The sequence below is a fragment of the Muntiacus reevesi genome, chromosome 1 (assembly GCF_963930625.1).
Source record: "Muntiacus reevesi chromosome 1, mMunRee1.1, whole genome shotgun sequence".
In the NCBI taxonomy this organism is placed as follows: Eukaryota; Metazoa; Chordata; class Mammalia; order Artiodactyla; family Cervidae; genus Muntiacus; species Muntiacus reevesi.
The window spans coordinates 184,243,383-184,271,042 of NC_089249.1; the positions used below are offsets into that span (position 1 = coordinate 184,243,383).

Below are 27,660 nucleotides of genomic sequence, written 5' to 3' on the forward strand. Positions count from 1 at the left end.
ACCAGGGCCTGGAGGGAATGGGGAGTGGCAGCTAATGGGAATGGGTTTCCTTTTGGGGTGATCGGAATATTCTAGAACTAGAGGGGACAGTTGACAACATAGTGGTTGTGCTATATGGCACTAAATTCTTTTGTATTTAAAAATATATATTATTTTATCTATTCATTTGGCTGCAGGAGGGATCTTTTCACTGTGATATGTGGGATCTAGTTCTCAGGCCCCTGCATTGGGAGTGCTGTGTTTAAGCTGCTGGACCATCAGGAAAGTCCCTGAATTGTTTAAATCATTAATTTTCTGTTATGTGAATGTCACCTCAGTTAAAAAATAATATATCTCAGGCCATTCAGCTACTGGGGTGGCCTCTGGCTGGTCACCTAATTGCTTTGTATCTGGAGGCCTCCAAGGTGTAGGAGCCCAGGGCACTGTAAACCATCAAATGACTGGGCTGCCTGCCTGAGATTGTCCAGTTGAATGGGGATCCCACCTTCCCTCCTGGGACTCACCCTCCCACATAGGCACCTGTCACACCGCTTCTGGATGTCCGGGCACTTACGAGGTCGTACCCAGAAATGCCTGATGTGATTTAAAGGTTGCCCAGCCTCACTTGTGACCCAAGGAAAGCAAATGAAAACCACCAGGAGGTAGCATTTTTCCTGCTTCTTATCAGATGGGCCAGAACCCAAACCCAGCAAATGCTCAGAGCTGTGATAAACACCAGTGTTTCCTCATGCTCTGGTCCACAGCGTGGACGTGGCACCCTAGCCTTTCAGCCATACAGGGGTAGCAAAGGGACTGTTTCGGAGGGCTCAAAGTCACTGAGAATGCGCATACTCATGTATGCACATGTGCAAAGACTTGGAGGGAGGGGACAATCCCATAGGCTCTGACATTTGATCTAGCATATTTGTGGGGCTCATGAACTCAGGGAACCTAGGGTAAGTGTGGGCTATGAACTTGTAGCTGAGGAGCCGAGGGCCTGTGAGGGGAAGGATCCACCAGCACTGGCTCTAAAGTCCTGTTGGAGGCAGCAAAGTATGTGCGCTGGTGCGATCCCTGGGATCTCCATGGCCTTGAGTCATGTACCCAGGATCCCCACATGTCCACCAGGACCCAGGACTTTCCATCAAGCTCAGACCTGCTCCCCACCACAGTATGCTGGCTACCTCACTTGTCCTGGCCCTCCCTCAGGCCACCCCTTGCCCACCTGCTCTTAGGTCCCTACCTTCCACCCAGGGACCCCCAGTAAATAAGAGAATACCAGGACTTCTGGAGTACTTACTCTATACTAGGCACTCTTCAAAGTGTGTGACCTCCTCACAAGCACCTAATGAGCTAGGTTACAGATGAGGCCTGGGGAGCTCAAGTTATTGGCTCAGTCACACAGCCACTGGCTCTAAACCCTGTCTTTTCAGCTTCACAGCCTCACGGCTTTCAAGAGCTTTGTCTTGCTCATAGCTGTAGGTGGCTGTAAGTCCTAGGTGACTGTAAGTCCTCAGTCAGTGTTTGTGGGCTATTCGCTTCCTCACACTAATTGCTTTTTGCACCGTTTTCCTTTGGTCCCACAGGGTTGTGTGTGGTTTGCAAAGGAATCCTGCCTCGAGGTCTTTGTACCTCCTGTGTCTACCCCTTGGGATGCCAACTCATATGATTCTGCTTGGCGTGTCCACGCTAGCCTGAAAACATCTACTCAAACCTCAAAGCCCCGTTTATAATACCCTCTGCTTAGGAAGTCTTTCTGGCATCCCATTCTAGGTTCCTCTAGTCTGTTCTCTTTCACCAGCCCACAGGACTGGAGGTATCCATGGGGCTGGGGGTGTTCATATCTGGCTTTTTCCCCCTCAATATCACCCTGCACTGGCTAGATAAGGGTGGAGGGGTGGTGGTAAGATCATTAGGAATTTTAGATCTCTCCTACCCATCCGTCTTTTCTTCCTCTCCTCTCTGAAAATGTGAAGGAAACTTCCTGGTGCAGGAAAAGTCTTGTTATTTATTTTATTAGAAAATAGAGTGTTTATGTAAAGAACATCAAAAGGTCGAGGACCTGCATGGGAGTTGGCGTGAGCAGGAGTGGATCTCAGGCTCAGCCAAGTTGAGTATGGGGATCCTCTGCATGGAGTCAGGGCCTCAGGGGAGGCCAGATGGGGAGCCCCCGGGTCCAGCAGGAGGGCAGGAAGCAGTCAGCGAGCACCAGGATACAGTGCAGAGCTGGGGCCAGCAACACTGGTCAGCTTCTGCGGGCTTAACAGCTCACCAGGTACTTCCCTGTGGAGATAGAGTGGTGAGGGGAGAAGGGATTCCCCTAAGCTCTCCCAAACACGCCTGTAACTCACTGTTCCCACTGTCCCATGGAGCCCAGCAGCCGCTTGTGGGGACAGAAGCATGGGATGGGGGTGGGGGTGGATGCACCAGTGGGGCTTCCGGCTCCCTGCCTTGGGTTCTTGCAAGGACGCCAGCCAGCCAGGGGACACTTCTGTTTTTCTTTCTTTTTTGGCTGCTCTGAGCATGTGTTCTCTGACTAGGGCTCGAATCCATGCCGCTTGCAGGGGAAGCATGGCGTCTTAACCATTGGACCGTCAGGGAAGTCCCATAGAGGATACTTCTTGATCCCTTTCACTGGGGCTCTGACCACCCATCTCTCCACCCGTACCCCCCATCTTGGGTCTCCAGGCCCCAACACCCACCTGTCTTTTCCCAACACCCTAAGTGTCTCCCCTCCCCCTGCATCCTAGCAGAAGCGATGAGTGGGACTCAGAGCCGGGCCTGGCCCTGGCTCCGGGGTGCGCAGCAGCAGGGCGTACCTGTGGCGAATCTCCTCTTTACCAGTGACATGCGGTAGCCACTCCCCACCAGCTCCAGGTCCACGCCGGACAGAGTGGCCCCCTCGCTGGTGAACTGAGCAGCCACAGGGCTGGGCGTGCTGGGCCCAGAGCATGGCTCCCAGCTGGCAGACAGGCGGCCAGAGCCTGGGGAGGCCTGAGGTCAGCGGTGCCCTTTCCCTGACTCCAGCCCTCCTTGACCTGGGTTCCTCTTCACCCTACACCCAAGCCCTTTGATCTGCGGCTCTGTTCCCTTCCGGTGTCCTGCACCCTTCCCTGCGGTCCTGCTGGGGTTGTGTGTGGTTTGCAAAGAATTCTGCCTCAGGGCCTTTGCACTTCCTGCGCCCATGCCCTGGGATGCCCTCGCTTCCCACTTTGTCAAAGCCCTTTTAAGCTTTCCTTGATGCCTACACTTCCCTGCCTCCAGCACATCCCTAGTTCTCCCCTAGTTTACTTATAAAACATTTGTAGCTGCCTCCCATGGCTTACTGGATCTTAGTTCCCCAACCAGGAATCAAACCCCCGCCCTGAGCAGTGAAAGTGTGGAGTCCTAGCCACTAGACTGCCAGGGCATTCCCTCTCCCCTAGTTTAAATAAGCCTTTCCCATTCGAGACCCCCAAGCCCTTATGTACAACCATAACTCACCCCCTGCCTCAGACACATCTGGAAGCTTCCATAGGAGCCGCTTCTCCTCCAGGTTCCTGGCATCAAGAGATCAGGTCAGGTCTTTCCCAGAAAAGACATTCAGAGCCCAGGGTCCCAGCTCAGCTGCCTCTTGGCAACATGACCTGAGAAAGCCAGGTCCCCTTGCTGGCCTCCGTTTCCCCATGTGTGAAGATGGGGGCAGGGGTGTGGAGCAGCTGGTTCCCGAAGGCTCCTCAGCCTTGCAGCACTTTTAGGTGATGCATTCGGTCCTATAAATTTGGTTTCTTGGTTGTAGGTTCTACCTTTTGTACAAAACAAAGGCGATGTTGTGCAGTGACTCAAAGCCCGGGGCCACGAGTGGGCGGCTGGTTCACATCCTGGTGTGACCTCCAGTAAGTGACTTTGCCTCGGTATACCTCAGCTCCCCCTCCATAAGTGGGGGTGATGGTGGTCCACCCCTCAGGGGATTGCTAAAAGCCCCGAGCCAGTGAGTGTATGCAGAGATGTAGAACGAGCCTGACGTGTAGGAAGCTTTTGGTGTCAGACATTACTTTTGTTAATGATATTGCCCTTAGCTCCAAGCAAGGCACGTGCATGCGCGCTCAGTCGCTCCAGTCCTCTCTGACGCTTTGTGACCCCATGGACTGTAGCCCGCAGGCTCCCCTGTCCATGGGGATTCTCCAGGCAAGAATACTGGAGTGGGCTGCCATTTCCTCCTCCAGGGGATCTTCCTGACCCAGGGACCGAATCCATGTCTCCTGCGTCTCCTTGCACTGGTGGATGGATTCTTTAACCCCAAGCCCCTTTGGGAAGCCCCAGAGCAAGGGGAGCCCACAGTGAATGATCAGGCCTATGGTGGACCCATCAGATGCTGCATTGGAGGGAAGTCTACTAGGTTCTGAGCCTCCCCCGCCTCCCGCTCGCCCTTACCAGGTGGCAGCCGGCTGCAGGCGGACATTGGTCACAGGTTCCCCCACGGGCAGCAGGATCTGGACATTGGTGAGCGGCGTGGACACAGCTGTGGCACCGGGTTGGTAGCTGTACTCCACCGAGACCTGAGTGAGGGTCGGCCCACACTGCCAGTGGGCGCTCAGCTGCAGAGGCATGGACTGGGGACCGGGGCGGGAGAACTAGGGGGAGCAAGAACGGGAGACAGGATGTGGCTTGAGCTGCCCTGTCCTGCCACACTGCACACTATCCAGCCACGCCGCCCCTGCCATGCCACCCACCATTCAAATGACCTGATTCTGGACTGCCTGTGACACCCAAGGGGCTCCCGATCCATACCCCAAGGGAGCTCTTTGTTGATGAGAGGTTGTATTACATGGCATGTCCAGCAGAGGGCAGTAGAGTGCCTCATTCCAACATGGTCTTGGGGACAGGCCCTGGGAAAAGGCCCCTTCTAATTTGCAAAATGTAGCCGTCTGCACCAGCAAAGTCCTGGCCCCCTTACACTGCCCACCCTGCCTGCCTCCCGCAGCTCACCCTGCTCTCATTGCTCTCACCAGTGAGAGCTGCCTGCTCACCCTGCCCCCACCCACCATCCTCTCTATGCCCACTCTGCCCCACCCCATCCACCTGGCCTACCTGGTACCGCAGAAGCACCACATTGTAGTAGGAGGCAGCTGGATTCTGCTCTGCCTGGCGCTGCAGAGTCTCAGTCAGAGTCGCCATGTTGAGCCAGAAGTCTTTGGTCTCCGGGTCACTCTGGGAAGGGTCACTGCAGAGACCAAGAATAATCATCCCAACCCTTGGGAGATGCCTACACCAAAGGCTTCCTAAAGATGCAGATTCCCAGGCTAACCTTGGGACCAGTAAAGTGTAACTCCCAGGAAAGGGGGGTGGTGGGAAGCAAAAGAGGGAAGGAAAGTGAATTTCAGAGAAGGGAGAGTGACTTGCCCAAGGTCACACAGCAAATTCCAGGAGGCAGAACAGAAATTCAGAGCCGGGGAGCGTCTGGCCTCCACCAGCCCCTGGTACCACCTAGCTTTGCACCCCTTCCTCTAACGGTACCTGAAGAGCAGGTCAGCATTGGGCTGGAAGTGCTCAATGGGGGTTGTATGCACGAGGCGGAAGCTGAGGACGGGAGGGGGTGGCGTCCCACTGAACACACGCACGATGCCGGCAGGGAAGGTCATGGTCAGCTCCCCAGTTACTCGAGCCAGGCAGCTGGTGGGGGGAGTTGAAGAAACTGGGCATTGGCTTAGGGCTCTACCAGGCCCCTCATCCTCCCCTCGCTCCTAGCTCCACTGTAGCCTGAGGCTCACCAGGTCCATCAGAATCAGCAAGGCCCTGACCACGGCGGCATCCCAGCCCCAGCTGCCTCCCCTTGTGTCCCTGCCTGGACAGCAATCTGGACACCAGGAAGAATCCACAATGAGCTGAAGGAGACAGGGACACTCCCTTCCCCACTTCTCTTTTCCCCTTAGGCCACCAGGAAGTTCAAAGCAAAATATTCACTCCTCAGCTTGAGTTTTGGGTCTGATACTCTCCTTCTCCTTGCGGCTTGATCTTATGGTGTCTTCAGCTGGGCACGCCCCCCAGATTATCCCTGGCCCCTCAATTCACCCTTCCCTTTCCTGCTCTGTGGCTGGCCTCTGGTCTTGCTCCCTTCTGTTTGATGCCCACAGCAGCCTCGGAGGAGCTCCTCTAAACCAGGGCGACATCAGTGCCTTGTCTGCCTGCCCGTGTGCGTGCACCTGCTCAGTCATTAAGTCGTGTCCGACTCTTTGCATCCCCATGGACTGTAGCCCGCCAGGCTCCTCTGTCCATGGGATTTTCCAGGCAAGAATACTGGAGTGAGTTGCCATTTCCTTCTCCAGGGGATCTTCCCGACACAGGGAACCTGAATCTCCTGCTTGGCAGGTGGATTCTTTACCACTGAGCCACCTGGGAAGCCCACATCAATGCCTTAGCCCTGTTCAAATGCCTCTGTGGTTCCTATTGCTCTCAGGATGGGCCTAGTTGTTCAGCTCCATGTTCAAGGCTGTTCCATGGTAAAGCAGATCATGAAACCCCCCTGGACGCTGGCCCTGCTGGAACCCAGATGCACAGCTCCCAGGAAGCCCTGTTTGCTTGTCACCATCTGCCCCACCCCTGTGTACCTGGGGCTGTGGCCACGGAAGTAGGCGTGGACGTACTCAGTGAAGGCAGTGGCCACGGGCAGGGCATCCTGGGAGCCCAGGACCACAGGGCTGGGACCCCGGGAGACTCCTGGGGTGGCAGGGAGGGAATGGGCGACAGACAGAGTGAGCACAGGTCCCAGGCTCCGGAACCCCCGCCCTCTGTGACAAAGCCTCCATTGTATCACTTGGCCACCCACCCGGACTGGAGAAGGTGAACCTGAAGCCCAGGGAGGACCCACGTACCATGTCCTGTCTGGGACGAGAAGCCAGGCCGCTCAGGGATGGAGCTGGGAGCTGAAGAGCCCAGTGGGGAGGGGCTCAGAGAACGAGACTGGAAGGGAAGAAGATGAGCCGGCCTGTGAACACCCTGGCAGAAGTGCCCTGATGCCGACCCTGGAGGCAACCCCCGCAGCCCAACTCCTGCTCCCCCCGACCCTACCAGGTCCCCATTGCTGCGCATGAGGGGACAGGATGCCTTCCTGGATCGCGGTCTCCGAGATGGGGCTGCCAGACCCTCCCTGACTGCAAGGTCAGCAGGTACAGGCATCAAGTCTGGGGAACAAGCATAAGAACAGACACGGCTCAGCTGCTGTCTGGGCCTCTCGGCAGAAGAATTCAGCCCCAGTCTGAGAATCAGGCTTACAGGGGGAAACCCCCTGATGGTCAGAAGTCCTAGGGCTGCAGAGAAGGTGCTGGACAGGACTGGAGACACCATATGCAACTCCGAGTCTCCCAGACACGAGACTGCTGGCTCAATAAGGGGTGAGCTCCCCATTGCTGGAGGTATGCAAACAAGTGCTGGATGTTCAGAAGGCAGGCACACTGGTGCAGGTGGGGGGATTTGGCAGAGACCTTTTATCCAACATTTGGCAATTCTACGACCTTCATCCTCTCTGAGAGGGTCTTCACCCTGGCCAGTGTCCGAGTCACACCCTTCTAATTTAATCTCGGTGTAACACCTCAGTTCCCCTTGCTCCCCTGCTTCCCTAGCATTCCTGCTTTGCTCCATCTATAAACGCTTACTTGCCCACCTACACCCCAGACTATGCTGTCTATCCCAAGGTTCACAACAGGGTCAGAGCCTTTGCTATGGTGGGGCTGTCTTCCTCCCTGGCCTCCACCCCGCAAACGTCAGGTGTACCCTGCCCCCAAGTGGTGACAATCAAGCATCAGTGATGCCGTTGCCAAGTGTGCCCGGGGAATAAGGGGGCAGAACCAGTCCAGTTGAGAACCTTAATTCTACAATAAACCTCTGATGACTTCATCTGTCTACACTTGTGGTCTACACTCACTCCTCTGAGCCCTCCCTTGAACCAGTTCCAACCAGGCTCTTTCTTTACACCAAGGACGGTACCGTCTACCTCCATTGCTGGGAATCTCACGTGGCCACAGCCCGAACTCCCTCTGAGGCCCCAGAAGCCAACCCACACCCAATCCCCTCCTCCCTCCCAGCCTTGACACACCCCCACCCCAGCTTATTCCGTCCCATCCTTCCTGCTCTTTCTGCCCCTCCTTCTCTTTTCAGTTGCTCTCAGGCCCTCTGCCCTGATTCCTCTTTTCTCTGGGCCCCATGTCCATCGGCGGCTTCTCCCCACTGTCACCCCATCACCACTTACCTGGACTCACCTTCCTGGTCACCTCCCATCCTCAGCGACCAAGTGGTCAGAGAGCCTGTAACCCCAGCAGGTTTCACCCTCTCTGCTCACAGTCCCTCCCTCCAGGGCTGTCACTAGGCACCTGTCACCTCCTGCCTTGTTCAACATCCATCTCATTAATGTCCCTGCAGGGATTAGGGTTTCTGCCTGCCTGCATCCCGGCTGTATCTCTCAAGACCCTGTTCAGGCCCTGGTCACATTAGGAACTCTCTCATCCCCCAGGGCTCAGAAAACTCTCAGACCAGGGGTAGAGGGACTCACCTCCTCCAGCCACAGCCTCCGGCCCCCAGGGGCTCGGGGACGCTGCAAGGGGCTGTGGCGAGTCTGATGGCAGCAGGGACTGTGTGCCCCTCGATTCTGGGGGTGACACCCTACAAGTAGGTGGGCTCTGTGGGGTGCCCGGGCGTGGGACCCAGGAATCCGGGGAGGGACCCGGTGCGGCGTGGGATGGTGAGTCCAGTCCGGAGTCCTCCACGTTCTCGGGAGACGAGGAGGAGAAAGGCGAGGGGCTGGAGGTGAAGCCGAGGCTGCTAGAGCCTGGGGGAGGGAAGGGGCCGCCAGCTCCAGACCCCACTCATACGGAGTCCTGTCAATCCTCCCGCAGGCCACGCCCATGCTGAGGATGGTCCGCCCCCATTCAATGTCTTGTCCTCCTCAGCAGGCCTTGTCCATCTCTACTGATGCCCCGCCCATCCACTATTGTCATCCCACTCCCACAAAGGCCGCACCTTCTAGCCGGCTCCGCCCATTCCGGCTGTGGCCTCGCCCACCCTCCCTTTGACCCACAAAGGATCCCCACCTCCTCCCTCCAACCCATCCCACCGTCCTGCCTATCCGAGCCTCCTACTCTTGTAGTGGCCCCACCCACCCTCCTGTGGCCACGCCCATGCCCCGAAGCCCCACCCCCATCACCTGTAAAATCTTCATGATCCAAGGCGGACTCTAGGGTAGGCCCAAAGAGGTTCTTGGAAACCTGCTCATCCGATTGCAGCTTCTCCGCACAGCTGGGGACACGGATCGGACAGGCGGGGTGCGTTCTATCACCTCCACGCTTCCTCCCTTCCACTTCAGGACCTTGGCATACCCTGATTTTGGTCTTGAGCTCTGTTCCCCCAAATATCCCAACAGCCACATCCTGCTCCTCTTCGGGAGTCAGCTCAAGGCCCTCCCCCCTCTCCTGCTACCCCTCCACCAGGGCCCCAACTAAAGGCACTCACTCCTACTTCCCGTCACACTCCCTGTTTTCGTTTCTTCACAGCACTTCGAAGCATCAGGTATGCTCTAACGTACTTACTACTTAAAAAACCTGAGCCACTAGAATGTGGCTCCGAGGAGGATCTATCTATCATTTATCTTTGGAACCCAGAACAGCAGGAGTACACACAAGCACCGAATAAATGTTCACCAAACCAATGACTAAGTCCCCCCAAAATGGCACATCCTTAACTCCCTGCCAGGGTGAAAGAAGGGGACTCAGAGACCTGGGGAGGCAGCAGGGGATGAGGAGGAAGAGGTGGGGTCAGGGACGGGCCGCCCACCTGCCCGCCCGTGTGGGCCCAATGCCCCACCCCCATGGCACCCACCTGCTGGCCCTGGGGGCAGATTGAGGCCTCTGTGGTCTCCCGGCAGGGTCCCCTGTGAGAGATGGACCTCCTGAGCCTTCCCGTCGCCAGGCCTGCACGGCTTCCCGCCCCACAGACCAGGAGACCGAGGCTTGGGGCTGCCAGTCAGCCGCCCAAAGCGACCAGCAGATCAGGCAGAGAGGGGTTTGAACCTGAGCCAACTTGTCTCGTGTTTGGCTTCTCTCCTGGCCTCAGCGGTCCCCTTGGGCTCTCATTTAATTCTTGTAACAAATGACCCCAGGTCATTAAAGGAGAGTGAGATCAGAGAGGGCAAGCAGCTTGCCCCAAGTCACACACAGCAGAGCTGGGACTCAAACCCACACCCACATTCCAGGCCCAGACTCCCTTCCACACGCCTCTTGTCAAACTGAAGACCCCTCAACAGACTACTCACGTGAAGAATGGCGTTTCATGGTGCCCTGTGGACAAAGGGGTGGCATCAGGTCGGGGGGGCATTCAGCCAGCGCCCCCTGCCCCACGCATGGCATCTCCCCATGCCTCACCCCGGGGCCAGGCGGGAGGATGAGGCTGCCGGCTGTGGCCTTGAGCTGGGCCGCAGCTGCCTTGGGGCTGCAGGGCGGGGCCCGGGCTGAGGCAGGCTTGATGTGCACGTAGATCTTGCGGGGCTCCTCGTCATCAAAGTCGGAGTCGCTGGACGAGAGGTGGGTGGGCTCTGTGCGTGCACTGCAGTCAAGGCGCCAACACTGGTGTCCCCGCCAGTCGGCCCTCAAATCCGTCCCTTCCTGCCCGTACCCCTTTGAGGCGCTGCACCATTTCCTCTCTCATCACTCGCCACCCTTGCCACACCACCGTCCTCCTCTCCCCACAAGCCTTCATACAAGCATGGGTGTGTGCTCGGTCATTCAGTCATGTCTGACTCTTCAAAGCCTTGTGGACTGTAGCCCAGCAGGCTCCTGGGCCATGGGATTTCCCAGGTAAAAATACTGGAGTGGGTAGCCATTTCCTCCTCCAGGGGATCTTCCTGACCCAGGGATCAAACCCGCATCTCCTCCGTTGGCAGGCGGTTTCTTTACCACTAGCGCCACCTGAGAAGCCCCCCATATAAGCATGCCCTGACCTAATTAGTAAACTATTCAGCTGCTAAAGCCCAACACATGACCACCTCTTCCAGGAAGCCCCTTTTGCTCCCTGCTCTGGGATAACCAAGCCCTCCCCTCTCTCTCTCTTGCTCAGCTCTGATCCCTCAGGGTGAGTGTCTGCATCTGAATCTGCTTGCTTCACAACTGGAGGCTCCACCAAGCATGTACGCAGAGAGGGTTGCTAATGGTGGGTGGACCCCTGTGGATGGAGCTTTGTCCTTGCTGTGCCAACAACTGCCCCCAGAGGGCACCAGGAGGATATTGTTCTGGGTGACATCAGGCCTGATGGTGAAACCTTCCTCATCCACCTCTGGACAAGTCTGGCGGGGGGACAAGCAAGCAATGCGTTAGGCTCTCCGGGACCAAACCTCCCATCTCACCCTGCCATGCCCGCCTCCCACCTCTGGGCCCTGACTCAGATCGAAAAAGAACCTCAATGGCAGTAACTAGTTTCCCGCAGTGTGCGGGCAGGTTCTTAGAGGAAGACAGCACGCCACTACCCATCCTGAGGGGCAAATTGAAGCGCAGGGAGGATATTGGTCCCTCCCACATTGTCCATGGGGGTTTGCAGCCCGTATGCGACAGGAACCTGGTCCCTAAGCTGTGTGACCTCTAGCCCCTTGAGCTCCAGGCGTGGTTTCCAGGCATGGGAGTGGGGAGCAAGGCGGGACTGGACCCCTCCCACTGGGCAGCGTGGCCCGGCCCCTCCCATGGCACTCACCCCTAAATCAGGTTCCAGGGGATCTCTGGGGATGAGAAGGAGATGTCAGTGTCTGCTCGCCCACCTCTGCTGGCCCTTCCCTCCGCCCCCAACACCACATGCGGAACCTGCCGGCAGTCCCTGGGCGGCTCTGTGGTCCTGGGCCAGCCCTGCAGGTGGTGCAACCTTGGAGCTAGCTTGGGGCTGGGGCCAGTGAGTCTGAGTTAGCTGAGTACGGGGCATTCTCAAACAGCTTGGAAGGGGAGGGACTTGGAAATCAGTCTGAATGTAGGGCTCACCTTGGCAGGGAAATAACGGGGCCAGCCTTGCCAAAGAGAAGAATCCTGGGCTAGCCTGGGCAAGGCTAACCCTGGGCTAGCCAGGGAGACCACGGGTATAGGGAAGAATTTGGTACTAGTTTGGGCAGAGAGCCTCTTGGGCTCATCTTGACAAAGGTAGAATTACCAGGCTAGATGAGATGGGGGAAACAGCAAGTCTAGCCCTGCCAGGGAGAAATCCCAGGCCAGCCAGGGCAGGGGTAATCCTGGGTGGGTCTGGAACAGGCCACCCCTAGTCTAGTCTTGGCAAAAGGAGAATTCAGGACGAGCTTCTGTGTGTGCTAAGTCACTTCGCTCGTGTCCAACTCTTTGTGACCCCATGGACTGTAGCCCTCCAGGCTCCTCTGTCCATGGGATTCTCCAGGCAAGAATACTGGACTGGGTTGCCATCCCCTCCTCCAGGGAATCTTCCCCACCCAGGGGCTGAGCCCATGTCTCTTAAGTCTCCTGCATTGGAAGGCAGGTTCTTTGCCACTAGTACCATTTGGGTAGCCCCCTGGACTAGCTTGGGCATTGGTAATACTGAGCCAGTCTGGACAGAAGTGCTTCTGGGCTGGCCTGGGTAGAGGGGATCCTGGGCTAGCCTGGAATAGAAATTCTCCTGGGCTACCCTAAGCAGGGGACTTCCGGGAGAGCCTAGGAGTGAGGAGGGATCCTGGGGTAGCCTGGGCCAGGGCTGGGGCTGGGGGTGCATCCTCACACAGCTGTAGGTGGCTCCCGCTCCCGCCGGCTCAGTCCTGGGAGGCGAAAGGCCTTGGCTCCACGCAAACGTTTCATTGCTGAGAACAGACGAAGGGGTGCAGATGAGCCCTGGGTGGGGGTCCCCTTCCCACTCAGATCTGCCTCCCTCATCCCTGTGGTCCAGCCTGGGCATCCAGGCCCAGACGTACTTGCCTTCCTGCAGGGTAGCCGCTCTGTACGCCTCAAAGTCCAAAGGCCCTGAGACAGAAGAAATTGAGAAACTCAGCAACATACCTTTGGCCACACAGTGGCACCTGGACCTGAGCTTAAGGTGAGCCAGGATCCAAGGCATGAGCCAAGATGCTGAACCAGTCTCTGAGACAGTCATGAGTGGAATGGGCCAAGGGTTCTTAGTCTTGCCTTGGATGGCTGCCACCTTGGGATGGACTGGAGGGACTGCCTGAGCTACTTCTACTTCCAGAATTTCTGGGTAGAACTTGGGTGGGTCAGAGGATGGATCATAAATGTCAGTGCAGTGGGCTGAGCCTTAAGTCCCAGGATGAGGACCTGGGACTCTCTCCCAAGGGTGATGGGAAGCCATAGAGGTTATGTGAGCAGGAGCAGGGCATGAGAAATCTGGAGCCAGTGAAAGACAAGAATGGAGATTCACACAATGAGAGGTAGCCTGAGCTGGTGCTGAGCTATAGAGACGGGAGGGAGAAAAGACAGACCCTAGTGGTTGTCTAGACCTAAGGATGTAAACAGCATTTGCTAAAGTGCCTAATGTGTGCCAGGCACACATTTTGCCCTTTATTTGCATCAAATTAGTGAATGCTGAATATTCATTGGAAGGACTGATGCTGAAGCTCCAATACTTTTGGCCACGTGATGCAAAGAGCTGACTCCCTGGAAAAGACCCTGATGCTGGGAAAGACTGAGGGCAAGAGGAGAAGGGGCCAACAGAGGAGGAGATGGCTGGATGGCATCACTGACTCAATGATGTCCTCTGAGTTTGAGCAAACTCAGTGAAGGACAGGGAAGCCTGGTGTGCTGCAATTCATTGGGTGGCAAAGAGTCGGACATAACTTAGTGATTGAACAACAATAACAGTGAACTTTCACGACGCCATTAGTTGGGGGCTATCATCCCTACTTTACAGAAGAGGAAACTAAGACTCAGAGAAAGCAAGACAGATGTCCAAGGTGACACAGTGAGTGACAAAGGAAAGACACAAACCCAGATGTGACCCTAAAACTTTTGCTCTCAATTCTTCCTTGACCCTGTATCTGGGACATTTTCAAATGGGCCTCTTGCTCAACAATCTTCAGTGGCTCCCTTGGGCCCTCAGGGAAACATCCGAAAGGCTGACCCTGGCATTCAAGGCCCCTCTGGTATCTAGTGGTAAGCGATCTATCTGTAAGATTAGGCATCAAGTTCTCTTCCTCTGTAGGTTGCTGAGTTAGATTTGTCTTCAGTCCATTCTTTTTAAAGATTATTTTTTTAAATGTGGACTATTTTTTAAGTCTTTTATTGAATTTGTTACAATACTGTTTCTGTTTTATGTTTTGGATTTTTGGCTGCAAGGCACGTGGGAGTTCCCTGACCAGGAACTGAATCTGCACCCCTTGCACTGGAAGAAGTCTTAACCTCTGGACCACCAGGGAAGTTCCATCAATCCATTTTTCTTTTTATTTTTTTAACCCCATTTTTCTGGTGAGGAAAATGAGGCCCAGGGAGGTTCATTCTCTAGGCTCTTGAATCCCCTTCCTTCCTCATAGCTGTGGCTCCACAGCCCAACTCCCATAGATGCCCCCGACTCACCAGGCTTCTCCCGGCCTGTGCCTTTGCTCTCTGCAAACTTCCTCAGCAGCATCTCCACACTGACGTTTTCTACATTCTGCTTAAACTCCTCATGCACCTGGGTCAGGAGGATGGAGCTTGTAACCAGGCAGGGCCTTCTTGCCCAGCACCCCAGCCTCATTCCCCACCCCCAGTCCCACTCACCTGCCCAATTTGCACGTGGGTGTCCTCCACTGAGTGGGCGTAAGAGCCCATCAGCGCCTTCATTTGCCGCAGGTGGGTCTCTTCCATGGCTTGGAAGCGCTGAGGCAGGAGGGGAGGAGCAAAATGGGAAGGTGTGGCTAGTGACCCCACCTGACCAATCAGAATGTCCCAACCCCATGGCCTCAGTGATTGATTTGGGTAAGAGCTCTGGGACTTCTGCTGGAATCATAGAAAAAACACTTTCATATCCTGAGTCAATGAGTTGGCAGATAAATGGGGCCGCTGCTGGGGGCTACTTTGCTACACACACACACACACACACACACACACACACACACATTGAGGAGGGTGTGTCTGCCTGGGAATAAAGCCCTCAGGGAGAAAAACAGATTTGAGAAGCAAAGAGGCACAGCTTCCTGCCAACACCATTTGGGCATCTGGATCCAGCCATGCCTGAAGCTCAGCCCCACCCTGAACTTTTCAGTTCCCTGAGCCTGTAAGGCTACTTGTCAGTTTGAATGAAGATTTCTGTTGCTTGCAACTTTCTATCACTGCAAAATCAGAAGAAAAAAAAATCTAATTCTTAATCCTGAGCTCCCAATCTGCTTTTTAAACCTTTGATTAGACAGAGACCTGGAGAGGTGCAGTGCCTTGCCAAAGGCTGGTGACAGACAGAGGCTAGACCAGGAATCCAGGCTTTTCAGTCACCATGACATGTCAGGAGACTCTTGGCTTCTAAATCCTGCCCCTTCTTGTTCAAAAACCTCATCAATAATAATAATAATAATACATCATAGAGTGGTTTCTATGCACCTGGTACTAGTCTGAAAATTTCATATATGACAACTCATTTAATCTTCACAAGTCTATGAGGCAGGTAGTATTACTGTCCCCATTTTACTAATGGTGAAATTAAGGCACAGAACTGATTTGGTCTTTGAAATAATAACAACATCAACAACAACAACAATAGCTAACTGGCTCTAGAATTGTACAGTTTTAGCCTGTGATTCTAAGGCTTCTGGGAGTCGAGGGTTTGAAAGGTTCTGGATTTCTGAGGCCCACTGCATCCTGGGTTCAGGAATGTGTAGGTCTCCAGGGCCCGGTTCCTACCAGAGCTGAGTCCAGCATCTTCTGCTCAAAGTCAGAACGGGCTGAGTTGTATTTCTCCACCAAACGCCGCAGGCTCTCTGCTGCCTTCCGGGTCTTGGTCTCTGCCTAGGAGGCACAGTGAGGGCAGGGGGTTGGGAAGGGGACCCTCGGGGCACTTCCCCTGGCCCCGTCCCCCAGCACTAGACTCCTTGGGGTGCCCAGGGTGTGGTTCACGCAGGTTCGATGACCATGGCTCTGTGCTGCGTTTCCACTCTGCCATCAGGCAGCCCCGCCACCTCTCGGCAAACCCCTCGGATCCGTGCGCCGGGGGTGGCCGGGGACCTGCAGCTGCGCGCCCACCTTGTCCATCTCCTTCTGGCTGGTGCTCTCCCTCCGCAGCCGCTCCTGGTCCATGCAGCGGTTCAGGTAGTTCTCGCGAGACTTGGGCAGGAGCTGGCTGACCCCCGTGAGGACCTGTATGGCATCCAGCGTGCCCACCGCTTCCTCTTTGCACTGTGGGTGTGGGGACGAGCATAAGGACCCCCTGAAGGCCCTGCTGGGTGCAGGACCTGAGCAGACCCATGAAATTCCCGCCTCCCAAACCTGTGGGGTTCCAGCTCCTACAGAATTCTTTTTTTCTGAGAATTCTATGAATTTCAAAAATTTTAACTCTTTAAATAGGTAATATTTACACATAATTCATATTTCAGAAAGTTTTAAGGAGTGAGCTCAGGTAAAAACCTTCCCCCACTCCCACCTTTTTTTTTTTTTAACTATAAAGTCTTTTTTTTTTTTTTTTTCTTTTTCCCAACTGCAAGGCAGACATGTGGGATCTTAGTTCCCCAACCAGGGATCGAACCCACACCCCCTGCATTAGAAACACAGAGTCTTACCCACTGGACCACACAAGGAAATCCCAAACCTCCTATTATTACCATGATACATTTCCTGAAATAACTAGCATGAAGATCAGCGAATATGCCCATTTTTTAATGACAAATGGTGACAGGCCATACTGTTTAACTGACTGCTTTTTCCACTTAATAATTCATTCTCAAGATTGTTCCATATCAGTCCAGAGAAAACTTCCTTGTTCTTTAATTTTTTAAAGAAAATTGTGGTAAAATACATATAACGTAAAATTTGCCATCTTAACCATTTTATTTGTTTGTTTGTTTGTTTTAATTGTTTATTAACAGACCAGATTACAAAAATAATCCTGGTAGATACCTTAGTTCATCCTTCTAATAAGCCTGTTGATCTGGTCTTCCCTGTTGCCAGCATATCCACGTTCTACAAAATGGGTGGTCTTTTTCTTCATTCCACCTCGTGGAGAAGACAATTTAAAGGGCCACAGGAAGTTGTTTGCTTCTTTGAAACGTTTTCCAACGGTATAGATCTCATGAATCAGATCCTCTATGCAGATGATTCCATATTTCCCAAGAGATCGAGCAATCAATGTGTTGTCTGTCAGGGCAATTCGCTTTTTGTTGATTTTGCCATAACCACTCTTGTAGATCAATTCATTTACAGACTTCAGATTTGGGTACCCCCATGCAATGTATGGCTTCACAATTCTCAGCATGTTAATTGATGCCTTGTTGAGCTTCACAAAGGTGCCATTGAAGATCTGCCAGAGGCAAAGGAGCTGCAGCACCTTTCCAACCTTTGGGCTCACACCGTTGATACCTCTGAACCTGATGACAAATGCCAATTTGGGTTCCGCGGGTACATAGAAGTTGCCGGCTTTTCGTGCCATCCTGGCCATTCGAATTTCAGTTCTGTACATCTGCCTGTATTCCTTGTGGTAATGCTTAGCTTTTTCATAAATAAGCTTCCTCCTTGCCTTTCGAAGCATCTTTTGGGCAAACTTCTTTCTCAGACGCTTGACCTTAAGCTCTGCGGAATTCTTTCGCTTTTTCTTAAGGGTTTCTGGCACAGCAGGAATCTTCTTTTTCTTCTCTTCTGCACCCCCCATGGTTCCAGCCGGGAAAGAGCCATCTTAACCATTTTTAAGTGTACAGTATGAAGTACTACAACTCTCTTCTTTAATGGGGGTTAAAAACTGCAGATTCGAGGGCTGTGTAAATGCAAACCCTCTATGACTCTAGATTTATAAGCTTCAAATATTTTGGAATCTTGAGAGTCTAAGGTCTGGCTCTTCCAGGATTTTAGTTTTGTTAAGAGTCTAGAAGCCCGGCAGTCTGTGATGACATAGAGGGGTGGGATGGGGAGGGCGTGGGAGGGAGGTTCAAGAAGGAGGGAATACATATTTATGTGTGTTAGTCACTCAGTTGTGTCTGACTCTTTGTGACCCCATGCAGTTAGGGTCCTCTGTCCATGGAATTCTCCAGGCAAGAATATTGGAGTGGGTAGCTATTCTCTTCTCCAGGGGATCTTCCTGACCCAGGGATCGAACCCAGGTCTCCTGCACTGCAGGTGGATTTTTTACCATCTAAGCCACCCGGGAAGCCCATGTTGTTATATGGGAGAAACCAACACAACATTGCAAAGCAATTATCCTCCAATTAAAAATATATTTAAAACAACTTCATTTAAAAAATAAAGTTTGGGCCAAAAAAAAAAAAAAAGAGTCTAGAAATGTCACATAAGATCTGTAGCTTCTAACGCTCTAGATCAGGGGTCAGCAGACTTTTGGTGTGAAGGATCAGGTGGTAAATCTGACATCAAACTCAGCCATTGCAGTTCAAATAAGCCAGCCACAGAAGATCTGAAGGTGAATGGGCATGGCTGTGGCCAACACAACTTTATTTACTGGCATTAAAGTCTAAATGTCCTGTAACAATCACACATCATAAAATATCCTTCTTCTGATTTTTTCCCCCCAATCCCTTAAAAGTAGAAAAACTACTCACAGCTCGAGGTGATGGTCTAGCCATCGCCCACTGGCTGCAGTTTGCAGACCCCCTGCTCTTAGAATTCTGAGAGTCTGAAATTCAACAAAGCTCGGGTCTGTGAGATTCTGAGTTTGATGTCGTGGAATGAACAGAACCCTCAGGGGCACACACCAGGGGCTGGGGTCCCAAGGCCCCAGAAGTCCTGGGATCCTAGGAGCCACAGCCGTTCCCCACCCGCCGGCCCCGCGGCGCCCACCTTCTTGTGCGCCTTGAGCTGCTCCTCCCCGTGGCGGAGCACATCCTTGATGAGATCCTGAAGCTTCCGCGTCAGCTCCAGGTGGCAGAGCGCCAACTTGTCTGAGGAGACTCGGAAGACCTCCCAGAGCGGGGCAAAGGTCCTGGAAACAGAGAGGTGGGGGTCACACCCAGGGCCCAGCAGGCCCAACCCCAACCCCTCGGCAAGGGACCCCTCACCCCGCATGGCTGGCTTTGGCTCAGATACCTCGTGTGTTCTGGGCCCTGCTAAACATGAACATATATGAACTCATTTAATCCCCACTGCAATCATGCAAGGTGGGCCTGCAGCAGATAGGGAAACTGAGGCATGGGAGGCCCCATCACTCACCCAAGGCCCCTCAGCAAATGAACATCAGAGCAGGAATTTAAACCTAGGCTGACGCCTGCCGTCCTCTCTCTGGACTCCAGGCCCAGCCTGATACTCCCCTTGCCCTCTCTTTCTCCTCCACCTCATCTCCACGGTGCCCCGGCCCTGCAGCCAGGCCTGCCTCTTTGCTCTTCCTTGAACATGTACAAGTGTGCTGCTGCCTCAGGGCCTTTGCACTAGCTGAGCCACCTCCCTGGGTCTCTGTCCCACGGCTGATTCTTTCTCATTACTGAGATCTCATCTCCAGATATAGTACCCCCCTTCTAATGCTCCTATTTCATTCTCTTCCTAGCACTGTTCTCTCTGGGAAAGGACTTTGTTCGTGTTTGTGGTTAACAACTGTCACATATCCCAGACGCACACCCTATGAGCAGGGCATGAAGGCGACTGGAGCCTTGATCTGTTTTGATTGCCCCTGGGCCCCCTGGTGCCTCGAACAAGGTCTGGCACCCAGGATGGGCTCGGTAAATATCCACTGGATGAATGAATGAATTATAGCTTGCCAGGCTCCTCTGTCCATGGGATTTCTCAGGCAAGAATACTGCAGTGGGTAGCCATTTCCTTCACCAGGGGATCTTCCTGACCCAGGGATCAAACCTGTGTCTCCTGCATTAGCAGGCAGGTTCTCTACTACTGTACATGCATGCTCAGTTGTGTCCATCTCTTGCGATCCCACGGACAATAGTCCATCAGGCTCCTCTGTCCATGGGATTTCCCAGGCAAGACACTGGAATGGGTTGCCATTTCCTTCTTCAGGGGATCTTCCCAACCCAGGGACTGAACCCAAGTTTCCTGCGTTGCAGGCAGATTCTTTACCACTAGTGCCACTGGGAAGCCCCTTTACCACTGAGCCACCTAGATATACATTCATATTCCTCTGTCCAATTAGCCCATAAACAGGGGATGACTCCCTGCCCCACATATCACAAGTGTGAAGAGATGTACACCCAAAGGCAGCCTCCTGTTGCCCCCAGGGACCCCCACACCCTCGGCGACTCCTGCCTCACCCACGGCCCACTCACCCCATGGGGGTCCCGTTGCTGGCCAGCTTGGAAAGTTTTGCCATCGCCTTCGAGTAGGTCTCCTCGATGGTGGCCCTGGGTAGGAGGACATGGAAAGGATGGGGAGGGTCCTGGCACCTTGGGACAGGCCCCATACCCCTGGGCCTCAGCTTCCCCATCTCAAACATCTGAGCAGAGGCCTCCAGGAGAATTATACAGCCCCCTGGCAGGGGACGATGTTTGGGAAATTCACCAGAGAGGTTTTCATCCTTAAATAAAATGTTACTAACAGCAGTAGTAGTAGCAGCAGCAGCAAGAGCAAGTAAACAAAATTTTGAGCACATAGTATCAATGTTTCATGTGCCTTGTCTCATTTAATTGCAGAAGATAAACTCAGATTTCTTCATTCCCTCTAGACAGACACTGCTAAATGCCTACCTAATATCCACTCACATTTTCATCCTAATAGAATTGTTTTGTTTGGGGTAGCCATGTGCCCAGTTAAAACTAGTTACCCACTGGGGTATTTTTTGACAGAGGCACCCATGGGGTACCACAGACAATAGTGGATGGATCCAGGGTCTAAAGTCTCATGAAACGGCATGGCTGTGACAGGTCTGCATGACAGCCTCAGAGAGGAAAAACCTGGTTAATAATCCTTTGGACTCTCTGCCTGGATTCAACGGGCATTCAGCTGCTGAGTGGTTGGGGAGCAGAGGTTGCTCGCAATTTGAGTTTATTGTGTTTTCTGGGACATTGGAGCATTTACAAGCTGAAATATAGATTATTTCATCATACATGTATTTTCTTTTATTGTACTCAGGGCCCGAGATTGAGTTTTCAAATTTCTCCTTGTAAGTAGGTCATATTATCATCTCTACAAGAGGAGGGCTTAGAAGTCTGGTGATTATTGTTTGAAACGGGGCACAGGGCTGACAGTGTTGAGAACTGTCAGTAGGTCGGGTCTTCAAGCTCATTTGATTCTTGGAGACCCCAGGGATCAGGACTCTTTCTGGCAGAATGTGGTGCCCTGTCAGGGTGGGATGGGAATGAGGAAAATGGGGCAGAGCCTGGGTGGAAGTACAAGATGGGCATGGCTGAGTGGACTTCAGGTCTTGGCCACGGGGATGGATGGGGCTTGGGGAACCTCACCTCTCCCGGATGAAGTCTGCCAGCTCCTTGGTGGAGATGGGCCCCTGCTTCACGCTGTGGTACAGGACCTCAAAGCCATGGTTTTTCTCTCCCTGCAGGGGGTGAGGATGGAGATTGAGAAAGGGGATGGAGAGGACATCAAGGACGCCTAGCAACAGGGGCCTGGGTTGAAGAGCTAACTGGCAGAAGTCCATCCTCTTGGCTGTAGGCATTGGTTCTGGCCTGAGCCAATCACCAGCTGCATTTCCCCCGGTCCTAAGGACTGGCTTATGGACCTTAATTTGGCCTAATTAGAAGAGACCCTGGGATCCTCGTACCATAGTTGAGAGAGAGGCAGTCTCATTCACTCTTATCTTCCTCTCTCACTGTCTGTCTGTCTTTCTGTGAGTGTGTGTACGTATCTCTCTACCTCTGCTCCTTTCTCTTTGGTCTCTTCCCCTCTGTTTTTCGCTTTGTATCTGTCCATAAATGAGAGATTATATGGTCACAGGAGATCCTGGAAACCAAACAGAAACCATGAATTTTGCAAAGATGCTGAACTTGAGGGTCTGAATAAAAAGCGTGTTGAGGGACTTTCCTAGGGGTCCAGTGGTTAAGAATTCACCTTCCAATGCAACGGATGTGGGTTCGATCCCTGGTCAGGGACCTCAGATCCCACATGTCACGGCGAAGCGAAGCCCATGTGCCACAGCTACAGAGCCCAGGCACTCTGGAGCCTGTGTGCTGCAACAAAGGTCTTGGTTACGAAGTCTTTAAAAAAAAAAAAAAGCATCTTGAGTAGAGATGCTGGACCAAACCAACCCTGAAAGCCACACTATTGCACAACTCTTCAAGTTTATGAATTAATACTACCCCTGTTGCTTAAGTCACTGTAGCCTTATTTTCTGTTCTCTTCAACATGAAAATTCTCTCTGAGGACCCCACAAAGCAGGATGTGGGTCTGATACTCTCTCAGGACCCAGCAATGTCCAGTGCAGGGTGGGGCACAGAAAGGGAATTTGCATTTGTTGAATGGAGGGACGAGTTATTTTGCTGTTGCCCGGTGCTGGTGGGAACAGAGCCTCTACCCTGGTGTCTGCTGATGCCCTGCACAGAACCCCTTTTCTCCCGGTTCTGGGGTCACCACGGTTTGAGGTGGGGCTAGGGCTACACTGTGCAATCCAGATCAGTCATGTCTCTCTCCGAACCTATAGTGGCTCCTCATTAAGATGGGAGCAGGGAGTCATCTACCTCTCATATGGGATGATTCACATCATGGTCCTCTAAAGCCCCAAAGGCAGCCCTCCTTGTTGAATAAGTCACGAGGTTAGTTACTGTCATGCCCCACTCTTTGCGGCCCCATGGACTGTAGCCCACCAGGCTCCTCTCACCGTGGGACTTCCCAGGCAAGAATACTGGAGTGGGTTGCCATGCCCTCCTCCAGGGGCTGACCCTGACCCTCCTCCTGACCCAGGGATCGAACCCACATCTCTTGCGCCTCCTGCATCAGTAGGCAGGTGCTTTACCACACTGGCGCCACCTGGGAAGCACAGTGGTGAGGCCTCAGCAAACAAGCCCAGCAGCCCCCTGCCCACCCTGCCCAGGGGATCCTCGGGTGAGGCCGCACCAGGCACTGCTGCCCAGGCCAGCATCTGGAGCTGACTCAGAGCCAACTGCTGGCCTGTTTCCCAGACCTGGCAAACCCCCAGCAGTGTCTGACTCCCTCGGGCTGGGCTAGCAGCCGAGGGTCCTGGGAGGGGCTGTCTTGAGCCTATGTCTCCTATCGGAACCTCTGGACACCAGTCTTGCTCTCAAGCCAGGCCCAGAGAGATGTTTCTCTCTGTGTTTTTTTTTTTTTTTTTAATTTATTTATTTCTTTTTGGCTGTGCTGCATCGTTGCTGGTGTGCAAGCTCTTCTCTAGTTGCAGTGTGCAGGCTCCTCATTGCAGTGACTTCTCTTGTCGGGGAGCAAGGGCTTAAGGGCACGAGGGCTCCAATTGTTGCAGCAGATGGTCTCAGTAGTTGCGGCTCCCGGGCTCTGGAGCACAGGCTCAATAGTTGTGGCACATGGGGTAAGTTGCTCTGCAGTAAGTGGGCTTTTCCTGGATCAGGGATCGAACCTGTGTCTCCTGTACTGGCAGGCGGATCCTTTACCACTGAGCCACCAAGGAAGCCCAAGAGATCTTTCTAATACAGCTTGATAATGTCTCTCTCCTGCTCACACTTCCCCCGTGGGCTCCCCACTGTCCTCCATGCCACCAACCCTGCCTTGACCCAACAAGACTGGGGAATCCTTGTCTGACTTGATCTCTCCCGAATGGAGCCTCCTTCAGATCAGTCAGGGCCCCAGGATCACCCAGAAAAGAGCCAGCAATACTAACAATAGATTAAAAGAAACATTAATTAAAAGAAATAGACAGGGGACTTCCCTCACAGTGGTTAAGAATCCGACATGCAATGCAGGGGACATAGGTTCGATTCCTGGGCAGAGAACTAAGATCCCACACGCCCCTGAGCAACTAAGCCTGCCTGCCACAACTACTAAAGCCTGCATGCCCTGGATCCTGTGAACTGCAATTACTGAGGCCACAACTAAACAGGCCGTGCACCACAACGAAAGATCCCACATGCTGCAACTAAGATCAGACACAGCCAATAAACAGATAAATAAACAAACAAAAGAGAAACGGACATTCCGGGGTGCTCCCTGAGCCCTGGGGAAGTAGGAGCTCCATTCCCCTTTCCCAGATGGAGAAACTGAGGCTTCAAGATGCAAAGTCATTTGCCCAAATGCTCCCAGAAGAGCCCAATTCAAATCCCAAACTCAAAGCTCTTACCCACTCTACCAGGCTATCTTTGGAGGGAGGGGTTGGGGGTGGCTACCATTTTCTCTTTGCTAGTCTGAATTTTCTGCAGTGAACTTGCCTGCCTCACACAATTAAAAAGAGTTTAAAATACATGTAGGTGCATGTATCAGGACTGCAAAATGTGGGCAACAACTGATTCTCAAATGGCCAAACCCCCTTACACAAAGTGGGCTCAGAGAGGGGCAGCCCTCGGATGGAGTCACACAGCCATTCAGAGGCAAATCCAGGGACCGTGACCCTTGGAAAGAAGGTGGAGGTCCAGCCCTCCCCCCATCCCTCCCACCCCCCTACCCTCCGCCCGCAGGTGGCAAGGGGGTGCTGCCCCTTTAAGAAAGCAAATGCTAGTAAGAGGAGCCCCAGCTGGGGAGGGAGAAAGGCCTGTTGCCAGGGGCAACTCGTTGCCTAGCAACGGGCTTCCTCTCTGCAAGCTTTGGGCCTGCAACGGAGGAAGGGGCTTTCTGCCCTGGGTCCTACCCTATTCTCCTGTTCACTCATCCTCTGTGCCTCCCCATTAGCCTGGCTCTGCAAGAGGAGTCCTTGTGCCCTCCACTGGCCACCCCGTGTCACACCTCTTTATTTCTGCCCAGGTTGTTCCCCCTGCCCAGAATGCCTTTCTGGCATCCTGAAAAATCAGCCTTCAAAGCCCATGGCAAACACAGCTCTGCCTCCTTGCTCATTCTCTGGCACACCCAAGGTTGGGCTCAATCCTGACTCAGTAGGACTAGAGGGGTCTTATTAGCTCTGTGTCCCCCAGATTGGGGGTTCCTCAGGGTCAGGATTGGGAGGGAGTCTCCTGGGGGCTCCAACATCTCCCAGAGTGGGCTGGGTGTGGGGTGGTGACAGAGAGGGAGGGAAGGAGTGAATGAGTAAAAACAAATCTGTCTCACTTGGCTCCTTGAGTCAAGTCCCCAGTCTGGAGAGCAGACAGGTGAGCAGGTCCCTAGGGGTCAAGTCAAGAAAACCCCCCAACTCTCCAGAATGGGGAAGATGTGGAAATTCCCTGGCTGGAATGATCCTGGAAGTTTGGCCCAGCCCTGGGTTTGAGACCTGACTATACTTCTCGCTGGGCAACTTCGGGTAAGAGATTCCTACTCTGGGCCTCAGTCACCCTGTTCAAGCTGTGACGTGCCCAAGACCACAAGGCCTATGACATCTGGGGCTACAGATTCAAACCCAGCCTGACTCCTCCCACTTTAACTTCTACCCCCTGCAAACCCTCCATCTGCCCAAGACTCTGCCCACAAGCCACCAGGTTTCTCCATTTCCATAAGAGCCCCCACAGCCCTTCCAGGACACCCCACCAAAATAAGAGTGAATCTTACTTACCCAAAAATACTCCCCAAAATACGACATTTTGATGGCCTCTGTGGAGACCCCTGAGGGTTCCTATCTTGTGCCTGTCCAAAGAGAGAGGCAAATTTGAGTTGTAGTCACAGCTGGCTAGGGCCTAAGGAGGGGAAATTCCAACTTCTCTCCTTGTGGAGGAAGGAGAAAGAGGATGGAGGAGGAACCAAAAGCCCCAAAGCTGAGAGTATGCCAGGGTCCCTGGAGTGATTCAGCTTTGGGCATGGTCCCCAAGTAGCTCCCAGTCTAGGGGGACAGAGTTGGATACAGATACCCCCAGCCCTGTGGGGTCAGAGCTGAACTAAATGAAGGGATAGGGGCTGGGGGAGCCTAGACTAGAGGAGGGGGTATGGGGGTGGGGTTTTTAAGCATGAAGAGGAGTTCATGGTGGGGGATGGGTAGAAAAGCTCTGGGCCATTTCAGAGACAGAAAAACTGAATCCCCTCAAGCTACTTGCCAAGGTCACACAGCCAGGGAATGACAGTGGATTTGCACTTGGGTCAGCTGAGTCCTGTGAGCACTCGGCTCCACTCTGGGCAGCTCCTGTCGGAAAAGGGTCAGATGAGAGGTGGACACTGGGACTGTGATCGGCTCTGTGGGAGTTGGGGTCCTTCAAGTGGCCCTAAGTTCCTTCAAGGTCTCCTGGATCCCTCTACAACAGTCCCCATGCCATGCGCATTCCTGGGATAGAAAGTTCAACCCTCGCCATTGAACCGGTGGCGAGTGACCTGGCTGACACTGGTGGGTCCATGAGTCCTGACCCTGCCCCCTGGAAGCCAGCGTGTTCACCTGGTAGGTATCTGAGTCACTGTCCAGCTCCGTGCCTCAGTTTCCCCATCTGCAAAACAGGAGGAAATGCCTAGAAGAGATCTTACTGGAGGACCCCAGGCCTCCCAGGAGAAGGGGATGAGCCAAGTCACCAGGCAAGGGAGGGACACTTGGTGTCCTTGGCATGTTGTCGAGGTTGGGCTTGTCATTGGAGCCCACAAGCCTCATCCATAATTCATGACCCCGAGGGCAGTTCAGCAGCAGCTGGGAGCCCAGGAGGCACAGCAGCAGCAGAGACGGGGCTGGTGACCGCAGGGATGCGAACGCTCCCTGGGCCTCACTAGAAAGGACTGAGCAAGGACCTTGGGCAAGGCTGCCCCTCTCTAAGCTGCAGTTTTCTAATTTTGAGTTTAATTTGACCCATTATCAGTTAGCCTCCTGGGTGACTTCTATAAGTCACCCAGCACCCACCATGTGCCTACCTGGCCAGGACAATAACAAGGTCCATGAGATGATTTGGCTGGGGGACTTGAACTAAAGGAGAGGGCATGGGAGTTGGGGTTTTAAAGCATGTATAGGAGTTCACCAAGCAAACAATTATTTTATTCAACAAACACTCTTAACCACCACCCTGTGTTGGGTGGCGCTGGGACCCCTGAGAAATTCCAGGCCCCAGTGTAGCCCATGAGGAAACCTAATCTAACTGAAGACATACAAAGCTGACATCCCAAGAGGGAAAAGCCCTAAATTCCCGTCTCATTTCTTAGGTTTTGGCCATGACCTAGACCCTGAGGATCTCCAAATCCCTTGGCGCTATGCTAACTGATAATGGGAACCACTAGCCCCCATGTGGCAACTTAATTTTATTTTATTTTATTTTTTGCAACTTAATTTTAAACTAAATAAAATTAAATACAATTAGCCTCCTATTTCCTCAGTTGTGCCAGCCTTGTTTCCAGGGCTCGTAGCCACACAAGGCTGGTGGCCACTGTACTAGATAGCACAGATGAAGTTCCGTTAGACAGTACAGGTCTAGAAGATCCTAAGAGGCAGAGAGCCCAAGTTCCCCTGAAACCAAGAATCTTTGCGACTGTTTTTACAGCTCCCATTAGATTGCCCCTCCCCGTTACATACACTGAACACCAATGAGTGTGACGCTGTGTCCAGCTCTTTTCAGGCACCACACATGCATTCAACCTTCACAACCACAACGTGGGGCTCAATATCAACTTTACAGATGAGGAAACT

At 53.3% G+C, this 27,660-nt stretch overlaps 1 protein-coding gene and 1 pseudogene across 1 annotated transcript; both read right to left on the minus strand.

The window, feature by feature from the left end:
• Positions 1–2,015: 2,015 nt before the first annotated feature.
• On the minus strand, positions 2,016–25,698 carry FCHO1 (FCH and mu domain containing endocytic adaptor 1). Its single transcript, XM_065931690.1, has 26 exons — positions 25,627–25,698; positions 21,455–21,546; positions 20,324–20,398; positions 18,894–19,035; positions 16,140–16,292; positions 15,801–15,905; positions 14,688–14,786; positions 14,505–14,601; positions 12,897–12,941; positions 12,703–12,781; positions 11,686–11,710; positions 11,216–11,284; positions 10,368–10,535; positions 10,259–10,283; positions 9,826–9,877; positions 9,155–9,246; positions 8,504–8,779; positions 7,027–7,139; positions 6,831–6,918; positions 6,567–6,675; positions 5,476–5,631; positions 5,050–5,182; positions 4,393–4,592; positions 3,463–3,518; positions 2,799–2,963; positions 2,016–2,262 (listed from the first exon to the last, which is right to left on the minus strand). Exons 1-26 carry the CDS (start codon positions 25,651–25,653, stop codon positions 2,240–2,242), a joined length of 2,664 nt encoding a protein of 887 aa, XP_065787762.1. The 5' UTR covers positions 25,654–25,698; the 3' UTR covers positions 2,016–2,239.
• On the minus strand, positions 17,011–17,757 carry LOC136165348 (large ribosomal subunit protein uL30 pseudogene; annotated as a pseudogene).
• Positions 25,699–27,660: the final 1,962 nt, after the last annotated feature.

Bases quoted from the DNA above. Each gene is read 5' to 3' on its own strand.
- FCHO1 (XM_065931690.1), bottom strand. From the start codon at position 25,653: ATGTCGTATTTTGGGGAGTATTTTTGG. The intron at 14,602-14,687 runs GTGAGTGGGACT...CTCCTGACCCAG, and splicing joins CCCACGTGCAAATTGGGCAG to GTGCATGAGGAGTTTAAGCA. The intron at 9,247-9,825 runs GTGGGTGCCATG...CCGTGTCCCCAG, and splicing joins TCTGCCCCCAGGGCCAGCAG to CTGTGCGGAGAAGCTGCAAT.